The sequence below is a fragment of the Cylas formicarius genome, unplaced genomic scaffold, assembly GCF_029955315.1.
Source record: "Cylas formicarius isolate icCylForm1 unplaced genomic scaffold, icCylForm1.1 PGA_scaffold_7__23_contigs__length_41026272, whole genome shotgun sequence".
In the NCBI taxonomy this organism is placed as follows: Eukaryota; Metazoa; Arthropoda; class Insecta; order Coleoptera; family Brentidae; genus Cylas; species Cylas formicarius.
This window is the reverse complement of record NW_026844352.1, coordinates 3,148,904-3,171,984: the sequence shown is the minus strand read 5'-3', so window position 1 is coordinate 3,171,984 and position 23,081 is coordinate 3,148,904. Positions and strand designations below refer to the sequence as shown.

General features: G+C 33.0%; 1 protein-coding gene across 1 annotated transcript; it reads left to right on the top strand.

The window, feature by feature from the left end:
• The first annotated feature begins 8,790 nt into the window (after positions 1 to 8,790).
• On the top strand, positions 8,791 to 9,861 carry LOC132704416 (achaete-scute complex protein T3-like). The gene has a single exon (XM_060674404.1). The coding sequence runs from the start codon at positions 8,791 to 8,793 to the stop codon at positions 9,859 to 9,861; it is 1,071 nt and encodes a 356-aa protein (XP_060530387.1).
• Positions 9,862 to 23,081: the final 13,220 nt, after the last annotated feature.

Genomic DNA, 23,081 nt, shown 5'->3' with positions numbered 1-23,081 from the left:
ATCCAAATCAATATACGCCAAAATTCCTTAAGGTTAACACAAAATTTTCTTCCTTTTTTCGTTTCGAATGGTTGTTGTGACAATATTTCGAAGGACGTTATATTCTTCCCTTGCAGCAAAAGTTTTCAATTTTGTTTATTTTAAATGTCGCATCATGTATTTAATATTAGAAGTTCTCCATGGTGAAGGTTGTTTCGGTATACGAAAGGTCTTGTATGGCGCGTCTTTATCAAACAAAAATTCACTCAATTTGTAAAAAATTGATTAATTTAGGTCATTAAAAAAATGCTTGTGCTCAAAATTTGAGTAATCAACATCAGATCTGAATTTTGTAGGGGCAGGTGGCTTCGCGACATTTTAATCACGTTTTACTAAGCAGTCATCCCGTATACCACCCAATATACACAGAATCGAAAGAAGAAGTTACAATAACATGTATCAATGAGTTGCTATGAAATGTATGTATGCTATTTATATAAATAAGATAGAATTCGTTTTTAAGATATTTTGTTATTGACATTTGGAATGATGCATGCCAGAATGCTTCCAGGCTGACCTGAGAGAGTTAGAATATGTTTTGGTAAATGCAAAATGCCCCAAACGCGTTCTAGTGTACATCAATTAGTCAATTAGCCAAATAATCAGCTAGGTAGTTGTAAATCTATCTAAATCCAGAACACCTGATACAATATATTTTAATCCATTTAAAATTCAGAAGCTGTTGTGACGTTCAGGTCGACGCGGCAACATTGCGAAAGCGCGAATATTTTAAAAATGTATCCTCTGTTCTCTCTCGGCCATCCAGTTTGGAATAAACACCAAACGAATACTTTAAGAATTAAATAAATATTAATGAATTAAATGAAATACATTATTTATTGTAGACATTGTTGCGAGCGAAATCCGGATCCCCTTTCATCCACCATCAAAGCCGTTTTTTCGCGTTTCTGTTATTTTTTGGAGTCCGTTATAAAAGAATAACGGCTCTTTTAGGGTTTCCCTAAATTTATTCCCACAGATAAAAAGGGATTTTTTTTTAAAATAATCCTCTTTTCTCCAGGTAAATTTTACGAGATACCGTAAAACGGATCACATTTCGAGTAGGCTGTGGGAATTTTGGCGCTGAAAGGTTCAGCTTTATTTCGTCTCATCTGAATGCATCATCTCTGTTAATTTTCGTGGCTTATTATTTTGGGTTTTTCCATTATACCCTAATACAACCGAGGTGATATTAGACTTGCCAATAAATGAAAAATGAAATAAATGGAAAAAAAAACAATAGAATAAAAATTTAGACACCGTTAAATTTTAGATAAGTTTTATAGTAGATTTTCATGATTTTTTAGCATTTAGTAAATGCATTTACTTTTAGTAACTTGTTTTCTTCGTTTTGGGCAGTATCATTTTGCTTCAAAATTCCCTGTGGGAAAATTCTTTTAAATACCAACTTTTACGTTTTCCAGGTATCTTGTTTTTATACCATACCATTGTCCTTGTGTGAGAAGCAAATTTTGATATGAAATTCTGATAATTTTACTGGATTTTAGGGAAAATGACTATGTTTATGTTATCAATTCAAAGTAATAAACAGAAACAAATATACTAACAGTAATGTTGTCAGGTTTACTACTAATAAGTCATACGTCATAATTTTGTAATTTTTTGCCCATAGCAGTGTTGTTATGTTTACTATTGTTAATAAAAACATTCTTAATATATCAGAATTTTGGAGGTTTTTAAACATAGCAAATTTTAAAAGCGTATATGAGAAAAATCATCGCCAAATATGACAACATTGCTGTAAGCATTTTATAGTGAATAATATATCAATGTCTAATATACAAATGTCGGAGTAATTAATAAACATAAAAATGCAAGTGTATCAAGAAATATTGATACAGTAGACACAGTTTATACAAAGCGATTTATTTAAAATAATATTTCTTACTACTTTTTATCACAAAATCGGAAATCATATACAGTTACACAGAGTGCTGTACTGTCCGAATCCTACCAAATAAGCTTCTAAAGTCAACGAAGCTTTGTATATAATATATATAACATAATTTTGCAATATAATGTAGGGCTAGTTACTTTTAACACCATAACCACTACCACAAATTAAAAATATGGAGAAACTTTCAATAATAACTGTTGCCAACAAAAGTGATTTTCAGGCCTTCTTCTTCCAAGTGTTGTTCTTCTTAAGTGTTGCTATTGCAGTTCGTGAAGCGAGGTAGTTTTCAATATCCCAAAAAGCACAAAATAGAAATTGGAAGACAAAGTTCTTCTATAGAGTCTTTCAGATAAGTAATTAGTAATATCCTCAATTTTGAAGTATAATAAAAGCTTAGACAACTTGGTTTTACTGCAAGTAAGCTAAAGAAAATGCACATTGTGTCCAAGATAAGAATACTAAGCAATGGAATCTCAGTACCTGTTACAGATACAGTTTACGGTAAATGAGGAAAAAGTTGTGCCTTTCGTAGATTATTTACATGGCGCTTGGAAAATTTCCTAAAACCAAAACTTGGCCAACGGGTAACCACAACGACAATTACTATTAAATCAATTACTATCATCTGACAAAATATAGTATTTGGTGTAATGGCATCAGATATAGCGTGTACGATATATAAAAAATAAAGATAATTGTGGTTTCTTGGAAGCTAAATGTCGGCTATAAAATCTAGAAATATTATAATGTAGTACCTTAAAATCACCCACGAGAAACTGTTATTAGGTTTTGATATCTTTTCACATAAAATCAAAAAAAAAATTATAGATATTGTCAAATTCCCGTTTTTCTCAAATATCTCAGCAGGCCAAGAAAATTTTCCAAGTTTGTAAACGGTATGTACATAAGCTTCAAAGAATATAACTTTTTCCTAATTCAACCCAATCTGAGATTCCCATGTTTGAGAGTGGAAGCGATTGTTTTTGGTATCTAGGAGCGAAAAATTTCTAAGTAGCCGTTAAGTTCACCTTTGAAATATATTTTCTAGTCTCCATTCTAAAATACCCAAGTGCCATTATAAGATGTCATCTCCAGCAAGCCTACGCTCCTTTCTGACACAGACTAAAAAAGGAACTGGTTTAACGACAATAACATTTATTTTCAGGAAAAGGAATTGAGTTACTAAACCTGTGCAGGATTTTTAACTTGGATGAAACTAATTTTTATTGCCGTCCCACTGATTTCGAAAAGTTCTTGCTCTAAAAACGGCTGAAAATGTTTCTGTTTTGCGTTTCAAAATTCTAACCAACCAGAAATTCTTATTTAAAATAAAATTGTTTTTAATTTGTTTTTTTTTTAATTTTTGGTTTGGTCTCCAAATTGGTAAATGTGGATTAAGATAATTGGGAAAAGGTGCCTCATTAGGCAATTGGACATTTTTATAGTTTCCTCTAAATATAAAACGAAAGGCAATGTTGACTTAAATATATGACATACCTAAGACAAGTTTCTGCTATAAAGAGAACTATAAAGGTTTAAGAAATTTCACTGTGTCTGTGGTACCAAGGGAGAAGCGGGATTATTTAAATACTATTTGTAGAGAAAAAAATCCAAAAAAGATTTGGAAATCTTTAACATAACTCAATACGTGTTCTAGTAAGAAATGTGTGATATTCCAATTAACTTGGCAAATCCAAATCAAATTAGTGCATATTTCGGCAAAATTCTACAAAGTGTCTCTAACTAAATCATTTTCCAGATAAATGGAAAACTTCCATTGGAAAGCCCTTACCTAAGATAAAAAATCCAACAAATTTTAATGATCTTATCAGCATTTTTCCGGTTCTCTCCAAAATTTTTGAAAAAGTTTTATACAAACAACCATTTAACTATTGCATTGTTAATGTCATACGCGAGTGTCAATGTGGGTTTAGGCAAGATTTCAGTACTTCGGTTGCTTTGGTTGGTTTAACAGACGATATAATTTCCGCTATTGATAAAAGAATGCATACTGCCTTATTGGATTTTTCAAAGGCTTTTGATACCGTTAATCACGCACTTCTATTAGCAAAACTTGAATATTATGGACTTTCACAACAGTCGATTCATCTGGTAACATCCTCCTTTTCTAACAGATTTTAAAAATTTGTGTGTAGCGGCGCGGTTTCAGATTTTGTCAGGTGTTCCGCAGGGCTCTATCCTCGGGCCTCTGTTTTTTATTATTTGCACGGCTGATATTTTCAGGGCCTTGTGGCGCTGTAAAGTCCAGGCCTATGCCGATGATGCGCATATTTATTTCCACTTTATTCACTCTGATTACGAAAATGCATCCAGGTTAATAAACGAGGACCTGAATATATTAAAACAAATTTCCTCAGAACATAACCTTAAACTTAATCCTCTTAAATCTAATTTAATGCTTTTCGGTCCAAAAATTAACAATCAGTTTTTAAATGATAATGTGGATATTCGCCTTGATGGTATCAGCTCTGCGAAAAATTTGGGCATTATATTGGATACGGAGTTGCGCTTTAGGGAATATATTAAAATCCTAATTCAAAAATAATATATTTCATTAAAAATGATATGCTTAGTTCTCCTTTACTATGTAAAGCTCTTGTGCTTTGTAGTTTCAACTACTGTGATTTTATTTATGGCCCTGGTCTTAATGTAGCAGACAAAAATAGAATTCAAAAAGTGCAAAATACATGTTCACGGCTTATTTTAAGACTAAGAAAATATGACCATATCTCGCACACATTTAAAGAGTTTAATTGGTTGAAAATGCAGAATCGCAGAGCACTTCCTTTGGGTAATTTTGCGATAAATAGGTTTGTTTTTCGGGATACGGTACACGCATGGAATGTCAGATTTATTAATAAAATCACTGTGCCACGTCATCTTCCAGAGATCGTTTACTTATTAAATTTTATATCTCTTTGCCAAACGAATTCACTTCCCTTGAAGGAAAAATCTTTAGAAAGGGATATAAGAGTTACTTGCTTAGTGTGCAATGGCAATGTCCATAAATATGTTGTTTTTGTTTTACGAGTACATGTAATTTTCTTTTTCTCCTATACAGATTCTCTTGAAAGAGTAGTATTGTAGTTCCCCCAAATGCAAATTTAATATGCCAATGTTATCCAATAATTATTTATTTCACCTTGTAATTTTCGTTCCGCCCTGCGATTCAATTTGCCAAAAATTTATGTTAATTCGTTTTTTCCGCGGACATCTCTCAGAATATTACTATATTTTAAAATGCGTCTTGACACGTTAATTTGACTTGTAATGGTTTTATTGCAAATCTCTTTTTCATTATCCTCGAATTATGTTCATAAATAATTTATGACCGATGGTTTAAACTGTTGCCTACGAACGACCTTCAGTAACAGCCATTTCCGTTTAGCAGTCTTTGATCAAATAAGGATTGAATGGTAAGCAATAGTTCAATGTGTTTGGTAATACATTGTTTTACAATGTGTCTAACTTTCTTCAACGTGTAGGCAAAACGAATCATTGAAAAGCAATCTTTACGATTCCGATTTACTTTGTATTATTTACTATTCAAACCCGTAAGGTTTAAAAATAACAATTTTATTGCTTACCCTTCGATAAATTTTTATGTGTGACTTTTTTTTAAATAACTATAGTCCCGCGATATTTTTTTGAAAAATTCTTGTGACAGTGGATAGTGGCTACATGATTTCCAGGGAATAGTAAAATTATTTTATCTACTTTCATTTAATTTAATAAATATGTTCAGCGTCATTAACAAGTCTACCACATGTTTTTACAACACGCGTGTTAGTATTCTGAAAAATTCGGTACCGTTTTAATTAAACCGAGGACCCTTTACTATAGCAATAATATCTTACCACAAATTGCGGAACTCCTTTTATCTTACTTTATAGCAGCCCCTCGTTACACTTTAACCCCCGCCAAGGCCCGTAGTTACCTGTATACACAAACCGTTTGTGTTTACCGTATATAGCGCAGGTCCGGAGTCAGCGCACTAATTTGATCGAGATCATTTTAAATTATTGATAGAAATAAATATCGTAATATATGTTAATGATAGTTGCAAAAAATTCGTGATTAATTAAGAAAAATTATTAGACTTAAGGTTATGAAATTTTTATATACGGGGGTTTCTAATAAGGCTCATTCTAATGGTGGTATAGGCAACCCGACCACATTCATCGTTTTTCCCTAAATTTCCATACTTTCTTGTTATAAGTAGACGGAACATGTTTTTTTTCAACTTTAGGAATGCTCTTAAACTTCTAAGTACTTTTCATGTAACATTTTTTTGCAGGAATCACAAAAAAAAAGAAAAAAATTAATGATTTTATCAAAAAAACTAGAATTTATAGTGTATTATGCAACAAGTGCGGAAAATAGCATTTGGCTCAACTTTATATTGCACAAGCGGAGCGCAGCATACGACCGTCATGAAAAAATTACAATTTAACAAATTAAAAATAATAACATATTGTCGGAATACCAAATTTCTTACCATTCAAAACAAAAAGAGATGTGTTATTGGATATGTCATAAAAACAACGGAATTAACACATTTTTAAAACGTCGTGTTGTTTATTTAACTTTTACAATTGATCATTAAGTAGTTTATTTAAAGACAAAGACTGTCATTGGAAGAAAAATAATCCAAGCATAGAGCTTGTAAGAGGATTAAATTTATAATATATATATAAATTAAATAAGCAAGAAAAACAGGCTCTAACCATCAATTTTATTTGGTTTGTACTGATAAGACATGGATATTTGAAAATGGAACAATTGGTCTTGGCAAGATATAATTATCAAATTATCAAATTTATTATTAATTATATTATTATTAAAATATAAATGTCACTACCGACTAGTCCACTAGATTTTAATTTTAGCTTATAGCATGTAGTATATAAACTTTCTGATATGGTGCATAATATATTTCTGTGTATTAGTTTTTCTTTACATTTTTGCAAAACAATACGAAAACATTCACAGACATGCACATCAGCATTGATACACGTCAAAATTCAAACAGTGGGGTAAAATCCCGGAATTGTCCGAAGTAGCTTGGACCCGTGGGAAAGGTAAATAAAGTAAAGTAAAGTGTAAAGTAAAGTGTATTTTAGAGAAAGAAGTAGAAAAAAATATTAATGACATAATTAAGGATGTTAAAGAATTGGTAAATTTAAATACCAATAAAAATTTAAAAAAAAAGTACTTATTGTCATGCTGACGCCCTTCTGCTGCTTGACAATGTACAAAGCGCTCTCCGTCCAGGCTATCATTTGCTCTTTTATCCAAAAAAAATCTATACGATTTAAATCTGTTGAACAAGGCGGTCACTCGTGTCCCATCTGATTGATTAAAATCAGTACCTTTTTTCTTCGATTAAAAAAAACTCATTAAAATCAATAATCATGTTTATACATTAAATTCTAGTTTGTTGATTGAATAATTTTCGCATTTTGTCCTTTCTACAAAAACCGTTTAATATGCCTATGGAAAATGCTTATAAATTTAAGAGCAACCCAGAAATAAAATTTCCTATTTATAATAACAAAGTTTTCTTAGCTTAGAGAAAAAATAAATAAATGTTGCCATATTCATCAATTTAAACTATTAACTTATTCAACGCAATTGACTTCAAATTGTCAATGTCGAGTTGCAATGCGATTTTCGCTAGTCCCGCTAGAGACTAAATGATAAATTTGCCAAAACTCGAGTATGTGGAATAGAAGCAATTTCTTCCCTATTTTTTTCTATAACTTTAAAAATTCTGGATTTATTTTGTTACGAAGTGAAGAGTGTATAAATCCAGATTTACATTTTATGAATTCCGATTTGGCAATAATTTTAAACAGAAACCACCAATTTTGTTTCGACATTTATAATCGGCTTAAAACATCTAGCCAAAATGACGATATATTAACATTTATCTGGGTAGTTGTCAAATACGTTATGGTTACGTAAGTAAAAGCACGGGTTACCCTTCAGAGAACATCAGAAAGACTTAATTTACTTTTGAAAATTACTCATGTCAATTATTAAATATAAACTAAAGAGGTATAAAGGAACATAAGTTACAACTTTTTATACCCTCGTCTAGCCAATATAAATTCATGGTCAGCTTCAGTTTTGGCAAAAAACTGTCATTTGAGGAGAGATAGTAACATATCATCATTTCTACAAGAATTTCAATTAGATCTAGAATATCGAAAGAACATTCTGTTTAAAATTATATGTCAGAAAATAAACCTTACTACATTAATTAAATTAAATTACGTCGTAAAAAACAGATTACAATGAAAGCATATTTCAAGAAATTATATAAGTAATATATAATGCGTCGCCCAGTTTGTATTTGCTGTTTTGTTTGTGTTTCTATATTTTCGGCTTCTTCGTTTTTCGATTTTATTGTTATTAGTATATTGAATAAATCGCGGTAAACGTCGTTATAACTCAAGCAGACGTTAAGGGTGCTGAGTCCGTACCTGTGAATTTATACGTGGGTCCCTCATGTGTGCCAGCTTTTAACGTGAAATAACAGCTGTTGATTCCGAAACACCCCTTAGAAGTAAAAATGGGTGGAGTTTTGTCCCGCTCGCTCGTGCCACATGCCAAATGTTAAAATTAGATCGAATTTTCAGTCCATTTTATACCTCGATTTTGAGAAGCACGCGTTGTATTGTAGTCATTTCGCGCGGCAAACGAATCGAAAACATCCGGCTTAAGGAGGTTAACGCCGTTGGTGACCACCGTGAACTTTTTTTATATTAGTGATGATTAACACGATGGATTAAACTGCATACGGAGCGATGTCGCAGGTCAGCGTGGTGCATTACAGTCCGACTTCGCAGCAAAAGTTGAACATTTTGCAAAACACGAACTTGAACCACTCGAAAACGAACGAGAGACAGATAATTGTGCTACGAAAACCGCAACCGATACTTCCGCAAACCAAGGACGTATCGAAAGACGAAATCCTCATTACAAATCCTGGGAAGAAGGGAACGAAAAAGACCGGAAAGGAGATCAGGACGAATCCTCAGCCGGTGGCTGTGGCCAGGCGAAATGCCAGGGAACGGAACAGGGTGAAACAAGTGAACAACGGCTTCGCCAACTTGAGACAACACATTCCGAACTTCATTGCTCAAGCTTTCGAGAGCAATACGGGCCGTGGTGGCAACAAAAAGCTAAGCAAAGTGGAAACGCTTAGAATGGCTGTGGAATACATTAGGAGCCTAGAAGATATCCTGGCTATGGATGGTAATGGTCATCAGAACATGCAAGATCCAGGCAGAAACAATGTGTCACCAGCGCCAGCTAATTACAACGACTCAACCAACAGTAGTATGTATTCCTTCGCCATGTCTCCGTCAGAGGATGACGACGAGTTGTCTTCGGTCGCGACTCCTCCGCCGCAGCAGCAGTACATCAGAATCAATACCTCCAACAACACTTACGAAATAATACCCAATAATTTACTGGAAAATTCGGAAAATATGGACCCGATGACGATCCAAGGCACCATGCTGGCGGATCCAAGTCTAATCGACCAGGATCTGGAGTTCGGTGTTGATACTCAGGACCTATCGTATCTCCACTTGAATAGTATGCAAACGACCGGATCGCTCAGTCCAGGTATGTATAGTGACAACTCGCTCAGTCCCGCCGAGTCCAAAATGTTGGACGCCCAAAACTGTTTTATACCAGTGTTCGACGCTGCCAAACTAAGTGGGAACTTCAATGTGCAAATTAAAACCGAAGTGAAAGAGCTGCCGGTTATCTCGCTAAAAACAGAAGGTGATTTGTCCGATTCTCAAAAGCAGCTGGTAGACGTTATGAACTGGTGGGACGTGCAGCAAGATCAGACCGCTCAGAGCTAGCATTCAATATAATGATTTTTTTTATTTATTTTCATACTATAGTGCGTTTATTTCATTATTTATTCCTATTTATTCTAAGCGGCGTATACTATAGGTCTTACGGATATCGTACAGGCATTTTGCAGAAGCGGTCAATGAAATGAGATGCATTTTTATCTGGGGTAATATAATGAATTGCGATTTTTTTCGGTGTTGCTTTTTGCAACATCAATCAATGTCGTTCAAATTCTTACTACTAGGCAATAAAGCAATAATATTAATGAAAGAAGCGGCTCGTGTAAAGTATATTCCAAGCGATACGTGCCAAGAGAAACAGCTTAACAGCTTAACTTAAAATCGTTGTTGGATTGGTCGAAAATTTCCACGGCCCATTTTTGTTGCTTCTATATGCATAAAATTTCGAACATGTCTTGCGTGACTAATGAATTTCGCATTTTGCTATCTAACATCGTACGATGGAACATATTCTACACGCAGTAAAGCCCCATGATAGCTTAATTTACGATTCATTTAAATATGTGACTGTATTAATTATATTGCGCGCCACAAATCAGATCGAAATTATGTATGCCCCATGTAGAATAACGGCAATAATAATTATGTATTCTGTTTTTTTTAGGTAGAACAGTAGGCAACATTTTGATTCCGAGTACTTTTTGAATTGGGAGTTATTGGTTTCTGCTCTTTTTTTTCTAAATCGGATGAAAAGGCTCAGATTTGTGCACCAAGAGACACGGTAGTGCCCAAGGGTTTTTATTTTCTTACACCGAAAATTAAAATCGTGCACATGAAACTACGAATTTAATAAATTTTCAAATTTAAATTATCTAGCTACAATTTAAAATATTATAAAAAGTTGATAATATTTAATAAGTTTATGAACATATTATAATATTACGCATATGAGTAAAGTGAAATTAAAAGGGTGTTAATTGTGGCATTTTAAAACTCTTATTTTGTTCTTTACTGTTGGAATTCAATTATTTCTGATTTATTTCTAAATATTTGTAGCTCCCCAATAATTGTGACCTCCATTACTATGATATTGGGCTCACTTTTCGTTTATCCGAAATCATTTGCATAAATAAGGATTGTACTTTTGTCTCTTTGAAGCATTTTTGGCGTCAAAATACAAAAATTTCTTGCGGAAAATTTTTCGGTCTTTGGAATAGTCCAAATCGGTTATATATTAAAACTAATTCTGTCAACATAAAATCATAATAACAATCACCATGATAATCTGCAAATCATAATTTTGCTGCAAGAAATTTGGATAAAACATTTTTCTTTCTTTAATTAAACAAACGGCACAAAATATGCGTCAAACTTTAGCGAACCCTTATAGTAATTACATTTTTCTTCTGAATTCACCATATTAATTTTGGTTGGTTTAAATTTCCTAGTAAAATGAATAAAATGAAATATTAAATTAAATAGTGTATTTCCGTCACTTTTAATGAGGCATTTAAGCAGGAAATTTTCTATTTTTATGCGTTCGAAAAGGCTTCCAAATGGCAAAAATATCATTTTGTATTTAACTGAATTTGGCTAAACGAAATTTTTTCCCTGATGGGCACCTTAAACGACTTAACAAATTTAATTGCATTTGCCACAATCTCTACGAACCATATGCCATCGATCATGTTTACTGTGAACGGTTACTTTCTTTTAGTTTCTCAAGAGTATGATAGATGGCACTTACGTAATATCATCAAAGTCAAATATTATATGTTACTATATCATTATCTAGTTTCTAAGAACCATTTGATATTACATTGCAGCTCCAAATTATGATCTCAGTTACGGTGTAAGAAGTGGTGGACTGAAAATTTTCCGTTTTCTCCTATTTAATGATGATCGATCGTATTTAAAAATCCAATTGTATTGTTTAAAAAACTGTTAATAGTATATCCTTACATTTTAAGTGAATAGGCTAGTGAAAAACAAACCGTATGTAATATATTGTTAAGTTTTTATATGATTATAAAAATTAATAAAATATTTTCCTACCATTTCTACGCCGTAGTTTGTATTGTCCTTTTTTTGCTGTTTGGGAAGAGGGGTCCGCATGCCATCTGCCTTAAGATAATGGCGAGAAAATTATGTTAATGGACTCACGGGATGGGAGTTTAATCCTGAATGGGGTTGGATGTCGTTATTGTCCTTGATAAGGCAGCCGAAAATAAAATAAAAAACGCTGCTATTCCGGAACAAGATCCAGGTAATTAAATACACGCTACTTCTTCTTGTTGAATTTAGTCACCAACCAATATGTTCCAAACATGTCATTTTGAAACAGTAAGTTATTGGGACACTAGTGCGGGGTAAGAATTACAGCTTGAAACTACCAGCATATTTGACAACAATGATTTTTTAAAGCAAAGCAACATCTCTCTAGAAGGTGTCCTTGAAATAGTAGGTTTAGGTTTATTTATTTACTCACATTTTAAAAATTATATTTGTAGCAAAACAATGTAACAAAAAAAAACAATGCATGAATAAAAGTATAAGACAAAATTGCGAAATAAAATTGTATATAATTAGATGACAGGTTACACAGGTTTAAAATTTGAAGTTTAGGTATTAATCGGTTCTGAAAAACCATTTTATTGTCATTACCAACGCGCTTTATATTACAAGGTAATTTATTGTAAAAGTTCAAGTTTAATTTATAATTGATTTATTAAGACGGTATCGGGGAATCATTAACTGGTGTGCATTAAGCGTTGCGGAGGAATGAGAGTCAGAAATAAAAGAAAAACTTGATTCATTAAAGTGAAATTCGATTAAGCTATTGTATATGAAAGTAGATGGTAAATTTATAACATGAATACTGGGAAAATGGGACTTTCTATAGTCCACACCAAGAAGAATTCAAAGAGCTTTTTTTGAAGTTAAAACGCTCTGACTGTGTAACTAATGTACCCAAAAACTAACGGTCGTAGAAAAAGTATAGTATGCAACACGTTCGGTAAATTTTTTAAGTCACTCGTTTATTAAACACTCGCTCCGCTCGTGTCAACTAACTCGGGGGTCAAATGCTGTTTACCGCACTTGATAAAATTTAATAAGTTTTTCTTGTTATGTTAAGAACAAAATTACCTAAAATCTTTATGTTCTCCGAAAATTAGTTCTTTTTTTGTTAAATATTTATTGTTGAATATTAAAAACATAATAATGGCTTTGAGTAGAGCCCACAAAACTGCTATAGTTACCGAGATCCCTATATTCTTAACTAACACGAATATGTCAAAGAATTAGCAAAAATAATGTAACTAATTGATTTCATTTGTATTTCACGAAAAATTGCATGAAAGAATGTTTTTTTCGGGATTTAAATTAATAAAGGTAATTTAGCAGCAATACGCATCCTTGTAAAAGATGGAAACAAATCGACTAACATTTTTCGCAGCGTAAAGTCTTATTGCAACTCATATTTATGGGATAAGAAAAAAATTTTTTTGCATTTATAACAGTTTCCTTTAGTTTTATTTACAATTTACAAGTAGACGGCAATTTGACCCAGGAGTTTATTTGACACGAGCGGAGCGAGTGTTTAATAAATGAGTGATTTAAGAAGTTTACCGAATTTGTTTCATACTATGCTTTTTCTACGACCGTTAGTTATTGGGTACATTTTTGCAAAACAACACCAATACACTCACTGACATGACCGTCAGAATTGACAAACGTCAAAATTCAAAGCGTGGGAAATGGAAATACCCGTGCGGTGAAATCCCGGAAATGTCCGAACTGGGTAGGATCCGTGGGAAATAAAACTGACGTGATAAAGCAGCGGCATTTGAGTCACGAGTATATTTGAAACGAGCGGATCGCAGCTTAGCGATCCAAATTTTAAATCACTATCTCAAGCCGTTTAAAAGTTATGTGTCACCCGGTATATATATTGGAAATAACAAAATTTAAATCTAAATTGATATTTGTTCTTATACGGACATTAAAATAGCCAAAATTATTTTAAATGTAAACGCACTTCTAGAAACGGAACCCAAAACAATTTTGGAATTTTCTGTAACTGTGGATTCTGGTAGTATGTCATTTAGACCAAGTTCCATAACTTACTACCTTTTCATTAACCTTCCTATAAGATCCCTCCTTATCAGATGTAACGCGATCCGTTTCACTGTCTGAAATATAGTTTGCAACGACATTTAAGGAAATAAAAGCGCCCGTGAAATGCTTCTTTGACCTCAGGTATTAAATTTCGGGTTCAGTTCTCTCCCTTGACGTCCCAGGTAGTCATCTCGGATGTAAAAACGCACCGGAGCAAAATATAATCCTTATCAATAAAACCCTACCCCCAAATAAATTCTAATAGGAAAATATATAGCATGAAATTTAAATATAGTCCGCGGTTTGATTTTTACCAGTTTGCCCTCAGGTACAGCCTCTACGACGAAGGGATATAGTGATTTGTAGAGGCCATATCTCTAATAATTACTACACATGGGCGTGTTCGTAGATGGCCTGCAATCCTCCAAAACCACTTTAGAAGAATATAATTATGTACCGGTTGTCATAAATTCGATCCTCAAAAAAAACTAATGTCATTAATGTCGAATGTTTTGAAATTGCCGGTTTTTTTGACGTAAAAATAGCAAAAATTTTAAGTCGGGCTGCCATTTTAATAAATATATAAATAAACTTAACTAAACAGGCTCGTATCCGTGGGAAACGAAACTGATGTCTCAAAATTATGTTACTAAAATGTATAACTAGCTATTTTACAGAAGGGAAAAGAAAATTATTTTGTAGTAAAGCCATAAAAAAATCCAGTAATATACTCCCTAGATGCATTAGCAAATGCAATTACTACTATTATTGAAATATTACAGCATCCGTTAAAAAAAAACCTCTACGTCTCTAATTCAAATATAAACATCAAACTAAGAAGAAATTTAATTTATAGGACTATTGTGTCAATATATTCATGAATAACTAACCAAAACGAATCCGACTAGCCAAATATTACATGTAAATGTATCATTACAATTACAATTATTTTAATTATTATTTTAATTAATACAAAATGTTATACGTTGGGACTGATGTCAAGGATGGGGATTGAGGGTCTAGCTGTGCTTTGGCTATAAAGGTCCTGTAGCCATTTTTAAATGCGATTTATTTGGACACTTAAGTAGAGCGATCTCAATGTTGAATTGTCAAAGCCTAGATTTCCAATGATTTTAAAAAAATACAGTTAGTCCGTCATAACTCTTCTGTTGTGCAGTCTAAATATCTAATAACCTACTATGTTATTGGCATGGCAAGTTGAAGGACTTTATTGAAATTCATTAATCATCTGTATATAGTATGTATGCCATAATCAAGCTTCGACTACACTAGAACATAATAAAGAATTTTCTAATCAAGAATGCAAAATTTCTATATGCTTCTGCAATTATTTTTATTAAATTTGTTCATTCAACGTTAGTTTCCCATCCAATATAACGACAAGTTAATGTCTTGTAGTAACTGATTTTATAGTAACTTAATTCAATTTGTCACATATCTAAATGACATAGGTTTACACTGTTTGAAACTAAATTTTAACAATTTACTAAGTTAGTAAAATCCTGTTGCCATATTCTACAATCATTTTCGGCATCCATTTTTGGGTATATTTTCATGTCATACCCATAGAGCAAAACATTTGAATGAAGAAATGAATTGGAATTATTATTTTCACTGCAATAGTGCATGCTATTTGTTAAGTAAGACTGCAATAAAAGGCACCAATCCTTTGTTAAGGAAAATTGAGTTAGTTTTAATATAACAATCCGGCTTTACACAAAATCGGATAAACAACATCTAAGCTCACATTTAAATGTTAAGTTCTGTGGATCTGTTACTATTATAGGCTTTTCAAAACTTTCCAGGAAGTAAGCTATGTTGCTTATCCATGGTAATGCTTGTTCCATATCGGTGCATTCTGCATCGGTTTTAATTAGCACAACTTTACTACAATAATTTGGAAATCCTTGTAGTTTACACGAACAATTCTTATAAGTTTATATTGCATCAAAGTGTTCGCCTTTTAATTAGGGGATATAGAAACAAAAGATCTACAGCCCTCTGATGTGACAATTGCGGAGGTCAAAATAAATATATGTTTTGTTTGTTCTGATATTCTTAGTAGCTTAAGGTCTTTACGATATAATTTCTCATTACCGGACATAGCTTTATGCGTTGAACGCAAGAGAGTCATGAAATCCTTAATACCAGACGATTTGGTCAACATCATTGAATCAGAAAGTTGCAAAGTTGTAAAAGTTTCAAACGCTTCAAAACTTCAAATCAGCAAAGCAAAGCAACACAGATAATCCCACAAATATGAAGGCGAAACTCTATTTTCTGAATCGCAAAAATGGACTGAAACCAATGTTCTAGAGGAGGGTAAAACTATGCATCAGAAAACAAAATATCTGAAAACAAGCACTAACTCCGTTTATTTTTTTCTTTTATACTACGATTTTTGTAGTCAGTTTTGTTTTATCAGCCACAACACTTTACATTAGTATTCGTTTTCAGTTTTCCTTTAATTTGTCTTTTTATAAATAAACAATTAGTCGATTAGTCATATTCAGGACGGTCAATCAGGGCTTAGTCACATTTTGGTGCAACTACTAGTCTAGTAAAGTTACTGAATGAAATTAGCCACATGAAGATAGGAAGGAAGCTAGCTTTTGTATTTTAGCAAAGCTTTCGACAAGATATGTTGTTGGCAAAACTTGTATTGACGTTAACCTATAAAAATCTACCTATAAACCTATAAACCTATAAAAATCTAATTATACCCCAAATGCTACTGGACTGCCTCAAGGATCGATTTTGGGACCGTTACGTAGCAAATATAAATAAGTGCATCAAATATTCAGTGATGCGACGACATGAGGATGATTCCCAAATTTCCACTTTTTTTTCAATCTTAACTTAAATAGTGTATCCGTCTATTCTATGGACCATAACCTGAAACTCAGTGCCTCCAAGTCTTGCATTCTTCTATTTAATAATAAAAACATTGAAACCAAATAACGGGGAGTTTTGAGGCTTCAATAAATAATGAATATTTACCGAGCGTTACCGAGCCTAAGGATTTGGGAGCAATATTTGACAAATCTCTTGCTTTCCGATAACATATAAATAACAAACTGAAAATTGCTTATATAAGTTTAAAAAAATGTACGATTTACCCTCTAAAATTATATAAAACTCTTTCAAATATTGTCTGGAATGCTGAAGATTTAATAATTTGCATTTAAGGGACACGCAAGAAATATTGGATGATTTGAATTATGTCCCAAAGATGAGTACGTTTTGCCCTCTAAAACTATATAGAACTCTTTCAAAATATTTTCTGGACTGCTGAAGATTTAATCATTTTGCGTTTAAGGGCCACGCAAGAAATATTGGATGATTTGAATTATGTCTCAAAGATGAGTTCCGATTGTGGTCCAACGCAGCTGGGATTCGTATTATGATATGGACGTAGAAATATTTTAATTTGGCCTGCTTTGCAAGACGTTTTCATTTAGTTGATGCCCAGGAGGAAGGAGACCCTGAAACGTCAAAAGCGAACCCCGCTATCGTAAAAAACCGAATTTCCGAACGTTCCGAGTAATAAAGCATTTTTAACTCGATAGTTCCTCGTAGGCACTCGTAAAACCCGAAATGATATATTCCTCTGCCTTGGCTCCGATCGCGTAACAAGAAACAAGCTGGAAGAATTGATACAACCGTGCGAAGCATTGTAATAAATCTCAAATAATGAAAATTTATTTGAGATACTCAATTTAGAATATCGTAACTCAGTATTTTGCTTATTATTGGATTGGTCACATAAATAACGGGCAATGGCATTTTTTTCGGTCGACTCTTCTTTAAAAACGAGCACGTCTTCACTTAGTTGTTTATGTGACGATAGGATGACCTATTGCAAGACTTCTTTTACTTCGAAATCGCGTTCGTTAAACATTAAGTTACGTCGCTGAGAGTGCAGAAGAAATTAATTAAGAAATTAATGAACATTTTCAACGAACTGAGACCAAAATTTCATGTTTTTTCAGTAAATAAAATGACATATAGATTCCGTGGCGAACTATTCTTGGGTTTAAAAACAGTTAAAAAAAGGATCACATATGCCTCGTCGATGGTAAAGATTTATTGAATTCTATTAATAATTGCTTTAATTTAATTTAACATGCTGGGTTAACAAGTACAAATAGATTCCAAGTGAAAGGAGTTTTACATACTTTTAAATACTTAAAAATAAGATAATAATTATGTTAACACTCTATACTACATTCTTACCCTATTATATAAACTAACATAACGTAATGCAGTTCAGTCCCCGCCCAACTAATCCAACAAAATAATAAAAACAATATAAACCACAGTTAAAAACAACGCACAATAAAGTTCCCTATTTTCAAATATAAATTTACGAGTTTAATTCTTAAATCTACCTATTTTATTTTTAGGCATCGGTACCTGTACTTGTCTATTCATTATTGTTCTAGTGGTATACAAATGATTGATTGGGTTTAAAGTTTAAAAATGTATAACGATGGAACATCACAAACCTTTTCCCTATAGAGAATATTTGTTGGATATAAGTGATGTTTTTTGTAAATCACTTTAAGGATTGTATTCCGAACCACATTCAATGGTCTTAACACAGTACTGTACTAACCCCCCCCCTCCCCCTCCCAACCCAACAACCATTATCCCATTACGCAAAATGGACTCTACGAGACTATAGTATAGTTTCAACAGAAGTTGCTCAGTTAGACATTGCCTTAGTGAATAAAATTTGAATATTAAATACCTTAGCTTTTTTGTTAAGAAGTTACTCTCCCACTTCAAATTTGTATCAATATAAATACCCAAGTATTTTACCGTTTTTGCTTCCAAAATTTGTTCATTTAAATTTTCAAAGTAGGACGATCAACAATAGTTTTTGAAAAAGCCCTATAGTTAGTTTTATCTACATTCAGCGAGAGTCTGTTGCAGTCTAACCATTCTTTTAAGTTCGCCGGTTGCCTGGGCTCTCGCCCCATTACAGCCTTCACTGCTGAAGAAAAAGACAGTATCATGGGCGTATGAAACAACTCTTCCCTTTATATTTAAACAATGTTAGTCCCTTAATATACAGATTGAAGAGTGTCGGCCCCAGTACTGTGCCCTGCGGTATGCCTGTATGTATAATTTCAGGTTCGCTTATTGCATCTCTAATTCTTGTGTTTTGCACCCTACTTGCCAAGTAGCTTTTAAAAACCCTCAACACAGTGCCTCTTGCAGCCTGTCGCAATCTGCGGATTCCCCTCCTCCAGTTTTCACATTCTAATTTGCGTCTCAGTGCGTTATAATTTGTTCTATATATAGTCTTTACTCTCACATTGGGTTTGCTATTTTGTTTCTCTGGATTTGATATGTTTAACATGATATGTTTAACCTATTTTTAAGAAAGATATGATCCAGACATGTCCCACTAGCTGGTCGAGTAACATGATTTTATATAAGACTCGAATCCGGAACCAGACAGTACGGTACGATATTCATTGACATTGTGATCATCCGTATTCAGCAAATCAATGTTAGTGTAACCCACAAGAATCTCGACATCCCCATCCAGCCTACTTATGATGTAATTTTCCAAATCTTCCACAAACAGGTAAATAGAACTCTGTGGCGATCTGTACAAAGCATTAACTCCATATTTTGTTTTATTAATTTCTAAGCTTATTCTACTTACTACAATGTTGGATGTTTCTAGCTTGCGTGTTGTTAAGCATGGATTCAACTATGACTTTATAAACATAAGCATTCCATCATTTATATTATTCTGACTAAGACTATGACATCGCAAAAATGTATATCAAATGTCTCTAAAAATGTGAGTGACTGCTCGACATTTTTTTAACACTTCTTATGTTAATATGCCTGATCTTAAACTTTGTTCCTTTTATTGCACCTACTGCTTCTGAAATATCAGTTGCACCAATCACCTCACTATGTATGTTTTCATTTATGATGTCCAACAACTCTGCTTCTTTTACACTAGCCATTGTTACAACCGTGGTCAATCTTGCTTCGCATGACTGGTAATACTGGTAGGTTGGACACTGTAGATCATCAGCAGAGTGTTTTATTTCGTATTTTATATGTTATATGTATTTATATGTTCCATTTGCTTCAACACAATTGACTCACTTCTTAATCTGTGGAGAACATTCTTGCTTGAAACATCTTATAACAGACAAATCCTATGTGGCAATGTATCGCTCCCAGCCATTGTATATTTTTCTATTACGTATTAGCTTGCTATACAAATTCGGAGAACACTCCACAAAAATTATTGACACTCTGTTTTCTGTCCTTTTTATATAGTTCACTTCCAGCTTATCTTCTTTATCTATAAACTTAATCGGTTTTCTAATAGAATGTTCAATCTGATCAGCATTTAGATTTCCAGTGTAATTTAATATTTTCGGGGGCTTAGCTTAACTTCTTCTACTTCGTAGCACTTTTCGTCAGCTTTTCCATGTCTTCCTTTGATCTACATCTTATTGATACTTTTCCAGATGCAGTTGTTCGAATTTGATTGACACCGATGCTTATATCTGCTGGTTTAATTTTATCTGTAATATACGATTTCACCTCCTTTTGGTTTTATTATCAGACGAGGCGCGTTGATTATGCTCGATGTTTTAGGCAAAACACCAGTTTAGCGGTTATGTTGCACCTGACTAATTTCACTCACTTTTTCTTTCTGACAAGTTTTTCCTCAATTAAACGGTTAACGGTTAAAATATGGAACAAATTCATTTAATAATCCTTCCTTGAGCATTTTTCCAGTGAACAGAAAATCTACATGGTGGCTCAAAGATTAGTTGTTATCCTCCGTCAAATTTAATGCAAAATTCATACAGGATACCTCTAGCTATATACTTCTAGGGTAAACAGTGTGAATATGGCAACTCAATGAAACTCATATATATTTTAATTTTTACCGTATATGGATACAAAACGAGAACTCAAGAAGAAGTTTGGAAATTTTTATGTGCAAATATCCAGACGGATCCATTACAAGTAAAATTGAGAGTAACGAGAACACAAGATTAAACATTTTACTCAAGGTTTAGGATAATCCCCTCTACTAAAGGGGCTTCAAATAATGATATTAGTAAACCAAGCTCTTTGCTTGTTTTAAAAGAATTTTCGGTAGCACAGGAGCTAAGCGAAGACGAACCCAACCGCAGACTACAGTTTTGAGAAACTATGATGGAAATGTGTAGTCTAAATAATTTTTTTCATAAAATAGTCCCTGCAGGATGAGAAAAAAATCATAAATGTAAATATAAGTCCAGTATTTACAATTTTTTTTATATCAAAATATTTAAGTACGGTATTTCCCGGACTATGAATTGGTAGAAGGGGATCGATGGAATGGCCTGCAGGATTTCCAAATTTAACTATAATATATACAAGGTTTGAATTGAGTTTGAATAAATTTTAGTAAGGCAATATTCAGTTATTGAATTAAATATGATGACAAAATTGCAAAAGGTCAATAAAACAAACAACAGCGAACTTGACCACGTCAAATGGACAATGTCATATCAAATAAACGTTGGTTTACAGTAAAGACATACACAGTTAGTTTCACAGATTCAAAACAAACTAAGTATGTAAGTACATCATTACGTTTTTCTTAGGATCCCGGTTCGGATCGGTTCTTAAGACCTCGTTGTCCCTTACAGCCCTTAAAGAAGGAGGCTTCAAGAAACGACTATAAAGTTGACCCTCAAGTCTTTTATTAAAAATAATTAATAATTATTAAAAAATACGGCCACAAAACTAAATGTTATATGCTAAGCGATCATAAAATTCACTTCTAACGTTGCTTAGTTGATATTGTTTATATATGTTTTGTAACTGGTTAAGATTTTCAAATTTATCATTTTTATAGATAACACATTTCAAGTAACCTCACAGAAAGAAGTCGTTCGGCGAGAGGTCAGATGACCTAGGTACCTGGTAACCATACGGGAACTATGGGCGTGACAACCATCCATTTGGTACTAGATTTCCTGCTCTTCGGAAACAACTTCTTCTAGTGCGTGTTCTATTTGATGTAATAAGTCCAAATAGGTTTCTGCCGTGAGATTATAGTCCATAAAAATTTCCCAGTAATATGATGTCCGCAAATTCCCACCATAACATTTATTTTTTGAGGATATTGACTTCGAGTATAAACAAAACGATATTCGTTATCTTGGCTCCAATACGGTCAGTTTTGAACATTTGGTTCGTTTTTGTACATTCATCAGTGAAAAAAATATTTTTTGGTAAATCCCTATCATTATTTGCTTTCTCCATCATTGCAAAACAAAATGCTACTCTTCTTCAATCACCGCCTTCCCCGAGCTTTTCGTATTTATCAGAAAAATATTTGTTTTTTTTATATACGTAACACTAGTTTGATGTTTATTTCCAGATTGTCCAAGAATTATCCTACTGAGAATCTTGTCTTAATCCACATGCAGTAAAAGGTTCAAATCTCTATCATCCCTTTCATCTACTCTATTACCGACATTTTCACCTGGACCTTTGCAGTTATTTATTACGGTGTCTTAGGATTGGATTGAGTTGGATAATAATACGTTTAAATATGGAAATCGAAGGTATAGTTTTAGCAGGAAAACAAACTGAAAACATTTCAGACACTGCTCTAACACTTTCCTGCATAATACCGCTTAATTATGGTTACTTTTTCTTCAATTGGGTATCGCATATTTAGCTATAATAAAAGCGAATTTAATAACGTATAACAATCACATATAAAAATATCGTTACTGTCACGAATTTTTGTGTTGTCATTGTCAAAATCTGTTCTACTGGTGTTTGATTTATTACCTAAACTATAACATTTTTCTAGCGTTGGCATCATATTTAATTCAATAACTGAAGATTGGATTATTAAAATTTATTCAAACTCGGCAGATGAGTTAATCAAGAAAGTTATATTACAACCTCGCTATAAAATGTTTCGTTGTCAAGCAAGTAATTGGATATTCGATATATTTTTTACTCTTTTATAGGTAAGAGATGATTATGGGGTATTCTACATGAATTACGCGTGAAATTGAATCGAAAACGGATTTAATAAAATGGTGTTCCATTTAAGAAAAGGAAGT

Excerpts from the sequence above, each read along its gene's own strand:
- LOC132704416 (XM_060674404.1), top strand. The coding sequence starts at position 8,791 with ATGTCGCAGGTCAGCGTGGTGCATTACAGTCCGACTTCGCAGCAAAAG.